Genomic DNA, 15,105 nt, shown 5'->3' on the forward strand with positions numbered 1-15,105 from the left:
AAGTGGGAGTTTGTTTCTGTAGGAAGCTGGGTTCAGGTTGCAGGATCCCCCCCATTTTCACCTGTTTTTTTTGGTGCACCTTTGACTGAAGTGCACTGGGTTCCTGCTAACCAGGTGTTCAGTGCAGTGTTCCTTCCCTAAAACAAGACACCTGGTCATTTGATCCCCAAGAACCTTAGAACCGAGGAGTACGACTGACTTGGCTGCAACCCTACTGGCTTCCCTTCTGCACCCGACCCTCGAGGAGCAACTGACCTCTCCTGCCGCTGCAGCCTCCAAGAAACTAGGAGAGCTGCTAATGCTTTGCAAATCACCAAGAAGAACTCCCTTGGAGTAGAGGAGCTGCTCCCCTGCATCTGCAGGCACCCAAAAAAAAACTGAGAGGACCAGGAGTGCCAGAAACTCGATGCCGGACATCACCATTGCACCCGAACCGCCTAGTCTGTGTGGAAGTGGGCCAGTGGTGTCAGTGTCTTCCCCTAGGCCCTACAGAAAATTAGCCTACCTTGAGTGCACCCACTGTGGACTTCACAACGGAATCTGCAGCCTGTTTCTGAAGGCCCCCTGCAACCGCGAGTGACCACGAGACAAAGACCTGACGCCTCGGGACACCTCTGCACCTGTCCTCCCGGACCAAGGAGAAGAGGACCAAGGGTGCCTTCACATCTCCCAGACTCGTGAGACCTTAGTCCAGTTGTTGGCTTGGTCAGACTGGACCCCCAGTCCACTCATGTAGACTGTTTCTGTGGGCCCACCTGCAACTGAAAGGAATTCCAACACCAGACTCAGCGCCAAAAGATACCACTGTACCCACGCCCTATAGCCCGAGGAGGAGTGGACCAACGGTGTCCCACGTGCCCGAGGACCTCAAGCGTCGAGCCCCCATGTGGGTCACCCTGGACTGACCTTTCAGTCCATCCCTGCAGCAACTTTGTGACTTGACTGTTCCCTATTGAAGTGAATAGGACACCCGATGCCGTAACACACCTCTGAACTTGAGCGCACCCAGATCCTCCCAAGGTGACATGTTAGTGTGGCCTTGGACCATGCCTCTACTCACCTTAAGTCTTGGAGAACAGTCCCGTAATTTGCTGTTAAGTGGACGAATGCAGTTCATGTCTTTCCCCCTATAGGTTAACATTACCGTAGCTAGAAATTGCACTGACAACTTTTAAAAACTGTAAACATTCCTATCTTGAAAAGTACTCACCTGATTCCGGTGAACCTGATATCAAAAGTTATATACAAGTATGTGTTATCTTTATAAATTGGTATTAGATTTCTTTATTGACTGTGTGTCTCCCTTACTGTATGTGTGTGCGCCTTGCATGCTTAGCACTACCCTCTGATATGCCTAACTGCTTGACCACACTACCCAAAAAGAGAACATTTGGGATGTCATTTTTGCCTCGGTGATACCTCTGGGGTTTGCTTGAACTCTGCACAGTGTACCTCATTTTGGTCCACCATATTAAGAGTCTGTGAGGAAACTGTGTTTACAGACTGAGCGGGACCCCGGGGGCACTTTGCAGAGCCCTGCATCCATTCTAGTTGTTCACAGCGCAGGATTCCATTGGCTCAAAAGTGGAGGAGAAGTGCCGGAAGCGGGGAAAAAAAGACCACAAAGAAGTCAGAGGACGGACTACGGTAGGACGAAGAAACAGAGGAGTGGGACCAAAGCGAGAAGGAGTTGCGGACGGAGAGGCGGGAGAGCGGAGGACCAGGAGTGAGGACCATATCGGAGGAGAAGTAATCAGTGGAGGTGGACAATTGGTGATCGCGTCACCGAGGAGACCAGGGATCGATGAAGAAACCCAGGGGAGAGGCAGCCTGGACAGGAACACCACGGCCTGACCCCAGGGCCGCGGCCCAAGGCTAGTACCTCACTGGGGTTGGAGAGAGTGGATTGCTGCAGAGATGGTTAGCAATACAGGAGGGATTGTGGGGACTGTAAACTAAATACCTGGCAGCACTGCATCACCTAAAACGGGAAAACTGAAGTCTGAACAGGCACAAAAGTTTAACGAGGATCCTCACGAATTCTATTCACAGTGATGTAAAAAGGGGATTTGTTGGGAGCACAAAGGCGCATTGAAAAAAATATAGTAATAAAAATAAGAATGCAGTGTTGTAAGCGGGCTGAAGAGAGAAGAAAAAGAGCATTTGCTTACAAGCCTGTTCTTCTCTCCTCAAGGGTATGTCAGCAGAGTACAGGATACCCTGCGAGCAACTGTCATTCAGGAGCCAGTAGGCTGGGGAAAAGAAGAGAGGATATCCCTATTGAAACAACCATCCACAAAGACTATCTCATATGAATCAGTATAAAAATAAATAAAAACATATCTAGAAAAACTACCTAAGAAGGCCTTTTGTTTGGTTTATCACGTCCATTCTCCTGCTACAGAGCCTTTTCCAAAAAACAAAAAACGAATAACCCCCACACATAGGGAGCTCTCTGAGAGTTTGGAGGGCATTATTTTTTCTGTCCCTCATAGCTAGTTTTTTTTTGGCAGTGACAGAGAAAAAAATTACACTACGCCGTCCACCCTAAATATGGTAGGCAGTGCAATGTCCTTCGCCAGATGCAGTAGGGGCTGTTGGAGGAAGCCAACAGGGACTCTTTCAACACAAAATGTAAGGCCTGCCCGTCGCCACGGGTTTGGTGGACAGGGATCTGGTTAATGAGAAGCTTCTAAAAGATCAATGCAGTGCTTTAAGTTGTGAGGAACAGCTAGTCCTCAAATTTCAAGATCAGAGGCAACTGTATCTTTTGACCACTATACATGACGCAACAACTTCTTCAGTCTCCACGCATGGACAGATGGTTGAAGTTCAGAAGCTTAAGTGCATTCTTTTCTACAACAGATACATGGATGCAGCATATAAGACCTGTGTCTGGTACAAGAAGCTGGCTGTGCAGTTGATGCAAATGGCAACATAAAATGGCATTCAGCTCCTATGCTGAAGATGTGCTTTCTTGACTTTCTTTATTTGAAAGGATTCACACTGCACCTTGTTTGATCCGTTTCTGTTGCAGGCACTGGCTCATCCACACAAGTGGAGTACCGTTTTTGTTAGCAGGGCAAGTGGGGCAAGACTGGGTGGTAGGAAGTTTGCAGAATCCTGAAGTTTCAGTCACAGAAATGTGATGAAAATTTGTGTTTTTAGTCAAAGTTTGAGCTATGCAGGGATTTGTGGGCGAGAAATCATTGTGGGATCCATGCAAGGCACCCAACCCTGGACTTTCCCTTGAGCGTTTACTTTTCAGGAATGTTTTGGGTTTTGTAAATTTATTTTGGTGGTCGCGAGCCCAGGCTCAAAATCCACACCTACCACACTGCAAAAAAGGGTCTGTTTTCTGTAAAAAATCAAAAAACAAAATTGATCTGTTCAGGCTAAATTTCGAGGCCTTTGTTGTTGCAGGCGCAGGGTCCACCCACACATATGGGATACAGTTTTTATTCAAGTGATTGTGGGACTGCTGAGTGGTAAGACATTTGTGGATCCCTGCACATTCTGGAATGTTTCTGTACAGGAATGTGAGGAAAATGTGTATCTTGTAGCCCAAAGTTTGAGGTTTCTAAGGACTTGATTAAAAAATAAATGCTGTGGAGTAGGTTTCAGAAGAGTCCTAACCCTTGATTTAGATGTCGGTGGAGGGGTTACTACATCACAATGGTGACGGATATCCCTTATAGCAAAATCTAAATCCCATTGTTTTCTATGGGATTTAGATTTCAGTGGACAGGATATCCGTCACTTATGTGAAGGAGTAGCCACTTTTCAGGGATCTAAATCAGGCCCTCGTTTAGTAGGTGAGGGCAAGCCAGGGAACAAAATCCTCAGTTGTCTACATCACCAAATTTGGACAATTTTTCTCACATTTTTTGATACCTCATGTCGTTTTTTGGAGCGTTTTGTGTTAGGGTCTCCAGGCTCAGGGAACATTTTAAATCAGGAAAAGTATGGAAATGCTGGGTAGTAGGAGTTTCCCCTACAGCTTCCAGAACTTTCTCTCATATAAAAGTGAGGAAAATGGGTGTTTTTAGCCAAAGTTGGAGGGTTGCAAGGCCTTCTCAGTTAACAAAAACATTGTGGGATGGGATCCACTCAAGTCACACCACCCTGGACTCTGGGTGTGTAGCTTTCATAAATCTCTGAGTTTGGTAGGTTTCTCCTAGTTGGTGGCTGAGCTAGGGACCAAATTCCAAAGCTACTGTGTTGCAAATGCTAGGCCAAGGCACACAAGCGAGGTACTGTTTTTAATCAGGAAACATGTAAGAACACTGAATAGTAGAACATTTAATATAGTTGATGTTAAAAAATAGTACATATTTACTAGTTAATTATGAAATGTTTAATAACCTATTTTGAATTTAAATTTTAAATGTTATTGAATACTTTATAATTATTATTTTATAGTTAACATAAATTTATATTTATGTTTTAACTATTTAAAAACATTTAATTTAACATTAGCCACATGAATTCTTTATTGTTTGCTTACTAAAAATCATTACAAACACATAAAAGAATAAAAACACAAAAACGAAGGATAACGCAACCATGCCAGCATTGCAATGTTGAAATTGGGCCACCCATAGATTAAGAACCCGAAGGTTAAAAAAAATAAGTTAAACTGATAGTAAAGATCCAACGCGAATCAACATGCACAAGCTACATCTACCTCTTTATGCGTGTCAATAGCCCAGTTAAGGAGTTTTTAAGGACGACTATGCAAAGCGGGGACCGGATGGTCAAAACCTGTGATTAACACTATTCCTGACAAAATACTGATGGGCGAAGTGTTGCATTCTATTGCTCCTGAAATAAAGTGTGATGTGCCTTTGCATGATTGTTGTTCTACATCTTTCAAGCCAGGTTATGTAGCCTGTATGGATCGAACACCTGGTAGTTCAGCAAACTATATGCTCAAGTACCACATTCAGTTTAGAATGTAAGCAGGCATAAGAGAGCATAGGATCTGGTGTGTGAGGACAGGCATATTGTTGAGGTGCAGGACTCCTTCCGCAAACAGAAAACTTACAGACAAGCGTGTTATGAACATGCCGCCACGTTAAAGTGCGCACTGCTCTGCCATGCATAATGTTAAGGTGCAAGTCTCCTTCTGCAAACAGAAATCACAAAAACAAGCACTTTGTGAAACTGCTGCGTTGAAGTGTGCACTGTTCTGTCGTGGAGTGCATTTCACTTGAGTGATGGTAGAAGTTGTGGCGCCCTTGAAGGGTATCTCCTGCCCCGGACTGAGACCAGATGTTCAAGTGCTTTATTGACATGAAAATGTTCAAATGCACAATGCTGTGTCATGCTATATGTTCCCCGCGTTGCTGCGGGTTGTCTCTTCATTCCGTTGGTGAAGCTGAGAACTATTTAATCAACTGTCCCCCTCTTTTGGTGGCCACCATACAGGTGCCTTCCTGCCTCAGCAAAAAACTTTCTAATCCGTGCCAACTCCTTTGGGACTGCTGTAGTGTAAATATGTCCCAGATCCTCTTTACACGTTCTAATCCCATTTTGCAAGAAGATGGTTCTCAAGTAGAGTCGCCTCTGGTGTAGCAGTGTGGGCAGCAACAGTCAATATGTGCGATTCAGAGTGAAATTCGCACAACCTTTATTACCAATGGCCAGTGGGAAGTTCTTCCAGAGGGACCCATATTTCCATAACGGCAGGGTTAACAGCCTTGCCAACAGAACATTCCTTAGGGCTTGTCTACCCAGGGCCGCTCTGAGTTGATACCCCCTTCTGATTTGTTCTATGTCCTGCTCCCTTGATATGCACTTTCCTTGCACATTTATCAACTTTTTTAATATGCCTCTTGTTGTTGAAGGATCTATTATGCCCACTAGGGACATATTCAATTGGGCGATGGCTTTGCCCAAGAGCGTACCCAAGCAGCTCTTCTTATCCTGGAAGATCACAGATAATGCTCCTCTCAGTGAATCTTGATTGGCTCTCAGGACTCAGTGACGGTACTTGATTAGATTTTTTTCGCACAAGATGTCCATTTTCTCAAGGTCGAACTCTAGGCGGCTCAAGGTGTGCCAGGTACATTTTGGGATGTTAACATTTTTCCTATAAGCCGATATATGGGTGTGCTCCAAAAACTCTGTAAGAATACCCAGGAAGGCCAAATGCCCTTACGTTATCGTTGGTAAGAGTTTCACCCACAGCACCCTTCGGATCCCCTCTGCCGAGTGGCTTTGTAGGCTTTGTAGGCTATGATGTAAAATACTTAGTGTGTATGTTATCTTAGTGCTTTTTCAACAAGTCTGCCGAGATGATTTACCTGTGTCTGACAACCAGACACCTAAGTGATTGTATTTGTTGGTAGTGTTAAAGCTTAAAGGGCCCAAGTACCACTCCAGCCGATGTTTCCTCATACATCGTCCAAATAAAAGGACCTTGGTTTTGGTGGCATTTGCTTGTAAGGCATTCTTAACGTTGTATAGATGCCAATTTGGGTGCGGTCGAAAAGGACAAGATCGTCAGCATACTGCATAAGGGGCACTCTGAGGTGGCCTAACTTAGGCAGGAAGATATTCCCTTTCAGTAGTTGCCCGCCCAAGTCAGCTGTATATAAATTAAACAAGGTGGGAGCAATGACACATCCTTGTTTAAGGCCCTTGTTTGCATGAATTTTTCCTGTGACATGTTACTGCATGATCTTAGTCCAGACCCAGGTATCAGTGTACAGCAATATTATGGCCACAAGTAATTTCCTAGGGATACTGCACGTAGCAAGTTTTGCCCAGAGGGTGTTTTGATTTCTACCATCAAATGCAGAACTATAGTCCACGAAGCACGCATAAAGTAGGCGCATTGTCTTTTCAATTGCCTTAGCACCCAGATAAGCAAGGGTAATGACGCTGTCCATGGTGGAAGAGTTTGGCCTGAACCCCCACAGATACTGTGGTATGATATTGCTCTCTTTAATTCAAATCCCTAGTTCAAGTAAAAGCACTTTGGCGAAGGCCTTACCATCCACTTCCAGAAAGGTTATCAGCCTGTAATTGCCTGGTCGGGTTTTGTCCTCCTTTTTATGGATGGGGTGCAGGAGAGATCCTTTCCATGAATCTGGGATGACTAATGCTGAAATACATTAATTAAACAGACTGTTCATATAGAGTGCCCAGAATTCCCAGTCTTCCTTGAAGATACTCCCTGGTAGACCATTTGGTCCAGCCGCTCTGTCTTTCTGAGTGCCCTTCAGGATGCATGATGTCTTTTTTTTGGAGACCCCTTCTGGGACCACTAAAGTTCCTCTAGTTTATCTGAAGGTACATCTTTTAGGTTGCCTTTATTTTTTTCAGGATCAACACAGAGTTTTGTTAAGTGGGTCATCCATTCCTCTGCCGGTACAGCATTTTCTTCCTTTGTGCATCTGGTTGTCAAACTATTAACATAGCCCCAAAACTCCCTGGACTTACAGGGCGCTGGCAAGGAATATATATATTTCCATTCCTTCTCCATGTGTCTTTGCTTTCACTTCCAGATGTTTATTTTATGTTGTTTCCTGGTCTCCTGCATCTGATTTTCTGTGCTCACACTCTTCTCCTGTTTGTGTAGTAGCTCCACCCGACAACACTTCTTTTTACCCTCATTAAGGACCATATGTACGAACACATTTTCCCATTGACATAGAATAGGTAAAACCCTTTGATACATCTGGCCCTAAATTCTTTGTCATCCAGTTTGTAGTGTGGCCATCCACGAGTGGACACGCCTCGCGAATTGCGGAGATTGTGTGTGGTTAAGGCTTCAAGTAACTGTTCTACTACAGTATTACAGCCCAGTGATTCACAGAGCCCATGTCCAGGTGTGCATTGGCTAGTTTCCAACGGGAGTATCTGGTCGCACATACCGGGCACCATTTAAATCTCTTGATAAGTATACGGTCATTGGAAGAAAGTTGTTGACCTGCTGAATTTTGTTCCTCATGAATCACTGCGTCATATTGACCTTGATGGTTATAGGGTGATGGTCACTATCAGTGGATTTGGTAACTTACACATCTGTTTAAGAGATTCCTACTTAAAAAGATGTATGATCCAATGTAGAGATGTTTTTATAGGTAGACTTTGATTTTTCCTCCACAGAGGCATTTTGGTTGGCTGAGCTCTGCTCGAATTCGCTGATGCAGGATTTCAGGATGCTTCGGCTGCAGTCACCCCCGCCTTGCCTCTGGTCGGGACATGCCACAGGTTTTGAAGTCTCCAGCCACGGTGCACTCATGTCCTGAATGCCCCTAGAAAGCAAGACTTTTATCAAGTTGTGATCTGCAAGGCATTCACCTTTTTCACCTCACTATGTAGACTGACGTACAGGTTTACCAGAATGAATGGAGTTAATGATCGGTCCAGTTTGATGCCCTTTATGATAAGAATATGCACGTCATGTGCACTATTGATCTATATCTTTATCTGAGCCTACAGGTCTAATTTCACATATACTGAGAGGCCGCCCTTTGGGCTCCCGAAAAGATTTCTCTTCTGTGCTACAGAGTGGGTTGCCTGGAACCCTGGGATAGAGATGGGCATCAACCACGTTTTCTGTAAGCATAGGATGTCACTGATGTAAAGATAATCTATTGTGTTTTATTGGCTATTAAGGGGTTCAAGCCCACCAAATTCCAGCTTATGATCCTGATCATATCTATACCAATCTTTCCCATGTTCCCGAAGGAGTTCGGCAGACCCTTTGTTTGGAGCACCACTGGTAGCCAAGACCAATAAGGCACCTCTGTGTGCTGGCTAAGGGCTCTGAAGTGCGCAGCCTCTGACCTGTGCTCCTTGTCAGCCTGACCACAATCTTATTCTCCAGAGAGCTGTATGTCTCTTGCGTTGTGCCTCTCAAGACACTTCTCGATTCAGTTTGATACTTCAGAAGTTGTGATCTCTGCAGTAAAATGTGGGGATATTTTTCTTTTCTTGAGGGTGCTTATGAATATATCCCATTCTTTTGATCTGGTCCTTTTCTGTGATGATATTTCGGGCATCAACCGTGTTCAGTTAGTGTGGGCTCTCTGACTGATCCAGTGACAATGCTAGAATTTCACCAGCTTTAGATGCGCTGATGAAAGAGGAGATAGTGAGGGTATACAGTTAAAGAGATGTAAGATGTTGGACTGATTTAAGGTGTAACCTGGCTCTCTCCTTGTGAATTTGGGCGTGAAGGTCCTTTTGAGGATCCTCTCTTTCTCCCTGCGGAATTTGGCATCAGGAGTAGCCATTTGTTCTTGCGCTCTCATGGGACAGCCAGTGAGTAGGTTTTGTTTATTTGGGGATGTTGCACGGTTGGTGGTGTTGTGTGGCTGGAAGTTTCATTACTGGACCTTGCATCCCAGTGCGATGTTGAATTAGGGTTGGGTGAAGTTGATTCACGGTCTCCCATGCATTTGGGATTTTTTGCTAGTGGAGAGTCATTAGATGATCTTTTGTTTAGTTCAAAGATTTAAGCGTCCACCACATCTCCACTTTTTTATCTATACCCTCCTTCATAATGATGTTTGGTGCTGATGACTTGCTCAATTATGTTTTTTTGCGATGTATGAGTCGGCATGTTATTCCTTTTATTAGTTTTCAATAATTTCTGTAATTTCTTTCTTTTGACGTCGAGAGAGCAGTCCTGGTTCGGCTGTACTGGCAACTATGGGCTCTCCTTCCAGGTTGTGCATCTTCTATTAGTGGTACAAGGGTGTTTTCTTTGTCGCTGGTAGCGCTTTGCTTTCTAGAAGTGGAGGGCCCCTGAGTTGACATGCTTGTTATCACTACAGACCTGATGTTCTACCGGAAATAAGAGGTCCACAGTTCTCTGATGCACTAGGTTTGTTTTGACTGGGGGTGTTCCCCGTTGGTGGCTTAATTATCTGAGTACCTTTGCAATAACTTATTAAGTATTTGAGTAATTTTGGTAGTGTGATTAGCTTTTCGCTTAGGATGTCCCTTGCATGATTTGATGCATGGACCGTCCCATTATTTTTGTTTACCCAAGGGCCTACCTTGGAGTTGAGCATGTCCAATTTCTTGCCATTATTCAACACACTTTGTGCCAGCACGTGCGTTAGTTCCACTTGAATTTCTAATTTGTGGGATTGCCGCATAAGAGCCTTAATCTAGCTAATAAAGAAGAATTTATGGTGTTAATGATGCAATCTGGACCCTCACCATCGTTGGTGGAGGAAATCAGGGATTGATCCTCAAGTTGCATTAACCTTGATGACTCCCTAGGTGCGGACGCCACACAGGTGGAATTTAATACCATTTCAGTTCAGAGAGATTGGCTAGTTTGATTCCTAAATGCTTTCCTCAATTTGTCCAGGGTGATAGAGCAGTTTTGTTTGAACCTTGTATTTTCTGGATCATAAGATGCGTCAAGTTGTTGTTTGTTTGGCGGGTGGACTAGTGCCTCTATTTGGATAGGTTGGCCTTCTACACCTGGAACTTTGCACTGCTGATTTGAGTCATCCATGGGTTCCTTTGGGCATTGGCCCTGTAAGAACCACGTCTGCTCTTGTGTCATGATTTTTTCGCTTTGTTAACCTGCGCATAGTTGATTACATTTCTATGACCTCTGTCACTCCCCAGATGTGCTTTGATTGCATGAGATTTTTGTGAGCTCTCTAGTGTCCATTGCAATCTCTGCCACTGCATTCCCTGCCAGCTTCTCCATTTCCAAGATCATTGATACTTCGAGGCTGGGGCTAAGATTACTTGTGCTGTCTAGGATATACAGAGGTGACTCAGGCTGCTTTACCCCTTCCATTCGGTGTCCCCTATAGTCCCTTGTGTCAGCAGTGGCTGCCTTTTTTTCCTTGTGAAATACATGTATATGAGATTTTTCATTGCTGGACCGTGTGCTGGAGTTACTATGCCAAGGTCCAGCTCTGCGACCTTCCCCCTTGATGTGGTTCCGGCCTCTCCCTTGGAGGTTATGGGTCTTATGCCTGTACTTATGCTTGCCCGGCATGCCTCTCTGTCCCCCTTGAGGACAAACACCATCTACACCGCCTGCACCGATTGCTAAGAATTCTGCTACCATAGAGGGACCTGTGATTCTCATTGCCGAACTCTGGTTACCTTTCTCTGCTCCCTTTTTAAGTTTGTGAGGCACCAGCCTCAGCATGCATCAAAGAGTCTATGTGAGAGTTTCCAATTTTCGCAGAAAGAGTTGAGCTTGTGTTGTGTCTTGTGTATCTGGGTTGACGGTTCTGACGAATATTTTGTGTGTGCTGTTGAGGCAGCCGATGACTGTGCGATTATTATTGGTGTTGATGTGATGTAATCAGGCATGAATACCCCCCCACAAGGGGGTGTTATCCAACTTTCTACATCATGCACTGTGTTGCGCGGTTTAGCAGGTCCATCTTTGTTCTTGCTTTAAATGCCACTGCAATATGCTGCTGGTAACGGACACAAAACCCAATTCCTATTTCATGCGAAGGGCCAAGCTGGCTTGTCTGCTGAGCGGTGGCTTTAAACCATGTTTAGTAGCCTTAGCCCCTTGGAGATGGACTGCACGCAAGGCAGCCAGGTGGAGTTATGGCGTGGAGCAACAGGGCAGCACGGCAGGACAAACAGTGGTTGAAGCCAGTTATAGCAGGGGCTAGAGACATAGTCCTAGCTAATATGATCAACATCTCTCACCTTCACTGGGCAGCCTCCCGTTGCTCTCCTGTCTCTTGTCAACTCACATGCCAGCATGAGCCCTCTGCTCTATGGGCTCTATCCTCTGCCGATTTGAGTCTTCTGCCAGCCGCCATCGGAGGTGTGTGGAAGGCACGGGATGCAACCACAGATGACGGGGGAGAAGGTCGAGGAAAGCTTATTCTGCTACCCCGCTCCCTATGCTGCTCAACCGCTCTGCCCACAGGAACAGCCCAGCGGGGGACGGCAGGAGCAGCCAAGCATCCGTGTCCAGCGGTGTCTAACCCCACTGGCCTGTGGGGGAGCTCCCCACCAAAGTGCCTCTGCTTGCCCGGGCGATGGCCCAGAACCGGCCCCGCTGCTGCCGGCGTGCCTGTTGGTAACCTAGCATGGGTGCTGGTCCACTGCTGCTGCCACGCTCATGTAACATGCCCATTGCTTCCGACTACTTCCGGATCACTGCTCCCGTCGATTTTGGTCATTCAATTAGCTCTACCTCTTTCCACTCTAAGCGATATCAATATGCATTATTTCTTATAGGGTTTTTTTTTTTTTTTTTAGAGTCCCTACCTCTATTATTGTCTATTGGAGGGTGTTGCAGTACCAGTGGTTGGCCATGTGCAGCGCTGGACGTACTATAAAAGTGTAAGTTACTATAAAAGTCTGGGTTGGGAATACCATAAGACATTAAACGTACTCAAAAGTTTAAACGTACTTAAAAGTGGAGTTTGTGAATACTACCCTAATTAATTGAATGCTGCACCATGATATTGTTTCCTTGCTTATTTGTTCTTTTCCAAACAGTCTAACTGCTTGAAGACACCCACAACCAAGCGATTATTTCTTCTTCATTCTTCATTTGGGAAGCTATCACTCTGCTGTTACAAGAAATGCAATAATGTGGGGGCCATGAAATATTTCTTTACCCTAAATTAGCTTTTTTTTTTAAATCATTTCTCATGTACACTGAAAGTGTGATTTGTTTCCAGTTATAGGAACTTAAGTCAGTTGTACAAGAACCAAATTCTATTTTATTTTTCGAATATGGTTCAAGACAAAGATTCTGATGTGTGACAAGTTTACTAAAGTTACCACAAAGTACATGTAAAAGCAGTTGAAAGAAAACATGTACATTGTTCTTACATCCTTTTCGGCCTCCTTCAGTTCTGCTTCTTTTTCCTTCACCCTCATCACAAACATCTGTCTCATTTCTTCCTCCTTTTTTTGGAGTTCACCGAGGAACTCATTTCTCTTTGCTTCGTATGTCTCTTGGAGGCTGTGAAAGCAAAAGCATGCACATAAAAGAACCGCAACCGCTTCTGTTTATTTTACTGTGTTCAAAATAAACCTGTTACATGAGGGTAAATGAAACATGAATGTCTTATGCCACTACAGAATGCTAAGTAGTATTCTAGACCCCCCGCTATAGCTACTTAGATATACACGTTGCCTCCTTTACAGATCAAATTTCTTTTAATCCAGTTTCAGTTTATGTGTGATTTATCAAAGTAAGACATGAATTAAAAGCCAAATCTCAAAATCGACAACTTCTTCTTGAAGGAAGACTGTCCCTTATTTAGCCAATGCTTACAACAAGTATTGGCAAAGTCTATAGGTCTTGCCTCTGCAAAAGCTTTTGGCTTTGTCAGATTGTTTTATCCATGTTGTATAGCAGTGCAGCTTCTATGCAACTATGAAGTAGCCAGTGCTGGCCATGTCTTAGCGCTTTTTATTCTTGCGGAGGTGGATGGGGGAGAGAGGGGCAAGAAAGGTGTGGGAAGAGGATGGGGCAAACAACAATGTGGGATGGGGTTAGATTACACAAGAAGCAATGAATGGAGGGAGGGGCAGGAGGACGAGGCAATCAACAATAGGGAAATGTAAGTGGACATAGGGAAGCAACAACAAGGATAGAGGAACGGAGAAAGTAACAATGCAAGGGTAAGAGGGGCGGGTCAAGGAACAATGACAAGTCAACAACGGTGTGTGCAGGGATGGGGAAAGCTATGAGAGAGAGAAGGAGGAATGCAGTTCAAGCAACAACAAGGAAGGGGAAAAGGGACTGGGCATAAAAAAAAACAACGAGGCAATTACACAGGAGCGGTATGGGGCATGCAATGACATGGAGCAGGCCAGGAGGGGGATCAGTCTGCAAACTCATGCACTCTTAGTGGGTGCTGAAAGTAGAAGAAAATAGTAGCTCAGGCCAGAAAGCGTGAGCAGCAGAAGGATACTCACAGAGAAAGTAGTACTTGGGCCATGCTCTATATCTACAACAATTACCTTAGTTACGCAAACAGTCTACAGCAGTTGATGCAACGTCTCGGCTACTTTAAAGCATTGGAACTAAGAGGGAAAGGGGCAAGACCAGCTGCACAGGTCCAATTCATTTTTGAGAAGGAATTACAATTACAGGTTGTTAAAATTAAAATTACAAGTTAAAAACGGACACTGAGACAAATTGACAGCAATCCGATCATCGAGATTTTTTTTGCCCAGGACACATTTTCATGCTATATAAAAACAGACACTGAGACGATATTGACATCAATTCAATCAGAGATTTCTTTTGCCCAGGACACATTTTCATGCTATATATGGACTGAAACAAAATACCAAAAGGTATAATTTACAAAAAGGGGGATCCTATTTGTTCCAATCACCAAACTATGAGAAAGAGAACTTTATCAAAAGCCGACTAGAAAGGGCACCAGCAGCAGTACATAAAAGAGAATGAAAAAAATTGAGGCAGGGCTATTGTGTTTATTTCAAATCTGCCTTACACTGACACAGAGGAAGAATTCTGTCCATTTGGTTTGAGGTAGTGTTTGCCCATATGGGTAAATAACCAGTCCCACTCACTGTACCACCAACAAAAATAACTAACAAACATAGGAAAAAAGGGGAAAAACCAACCAAAATCACCAAATTCCAAGATTTAGCTACCCAATAAATCATAATTCAAATCCAAGGACCCCCCACTGAGTCATTACTGAAAGCTGGGGACCTGATCTGTTAATATTATTTATTTTTCTAAGCAGCTGCGACCCCCTGAGGTGGCTTTGCAGACCCCCAGGGGCCCATGGACCACAGTTGGGAACCACCACTGCTCTATAGTTTTGAGCCACCAGGGTTTGGTTAAGTCAATTGTACAATTTTTTTCACTCCTGGATAATTAACACTTTTTACACAAGGGTGGCAACAGTAACACTGGGTCTCGAGTCTCCATCAAAAAATGAAGATCCTCTATATTTTTTGCTAAATGGTTAGCAATGTTTTTGGAATGCCATCAATAGCCAAACAATGAGCAACCCAATAGAAAGCGAACCAGACATCCTTCCATTTGAAAACTGCAAAAACAGGGGAAATCTACTATTTTAGTCTTCTCTTATCCCGGTTACTGCTTTAAGAAGTAAATGCTTGCAGCTTAGTTTTAAAATT

At 44.3% G+C, this 15,105-nt stretch overlaps 1 protein-coding gene across 2 annotated transcripts in view; it reads right to left on the reverse strand.

The window, feature by feature from the left end:
• The window catches only part of SEPTIN11 (septin 11), a 669,909-nt gene that overhangs the window by 152,846 nt on the left and 501,958 nt on the right, over positions 1 to 15,105 (reverse strand). For both annotated transcript variants that reach the window (XM_069236824.1, XM_069236823.1), the window contains exon 8: positions 12,808 to 12,940. In XM_069236824.1, coding sequence (XP_069092925.1) covers positions 12,808 to 12,940 — 133 coding nt within the window. The remainder of the gene's footprint in view (positions 1 to 12,807; positions 12,941 to 15,105) is intronic.

The sequence above is a fragment of the Pleurodeles waltl genome, chromosome 1_2 (assembly GCF_031143425.1).
Source record: "Pleurodeles waltl isolate 20211129_DDA chromosome 1_2, aPleWal1.hap1.20221129, whole genome shotgun sequence".
In the NCBI taxonomy this organism is placed as follows: domain Eukaryota; kingdom Metazoa; phylum Chordata; class Amphibia; order Caudata; family Salamandridae; genus Pleurodeles; species Pleurodeles waltl.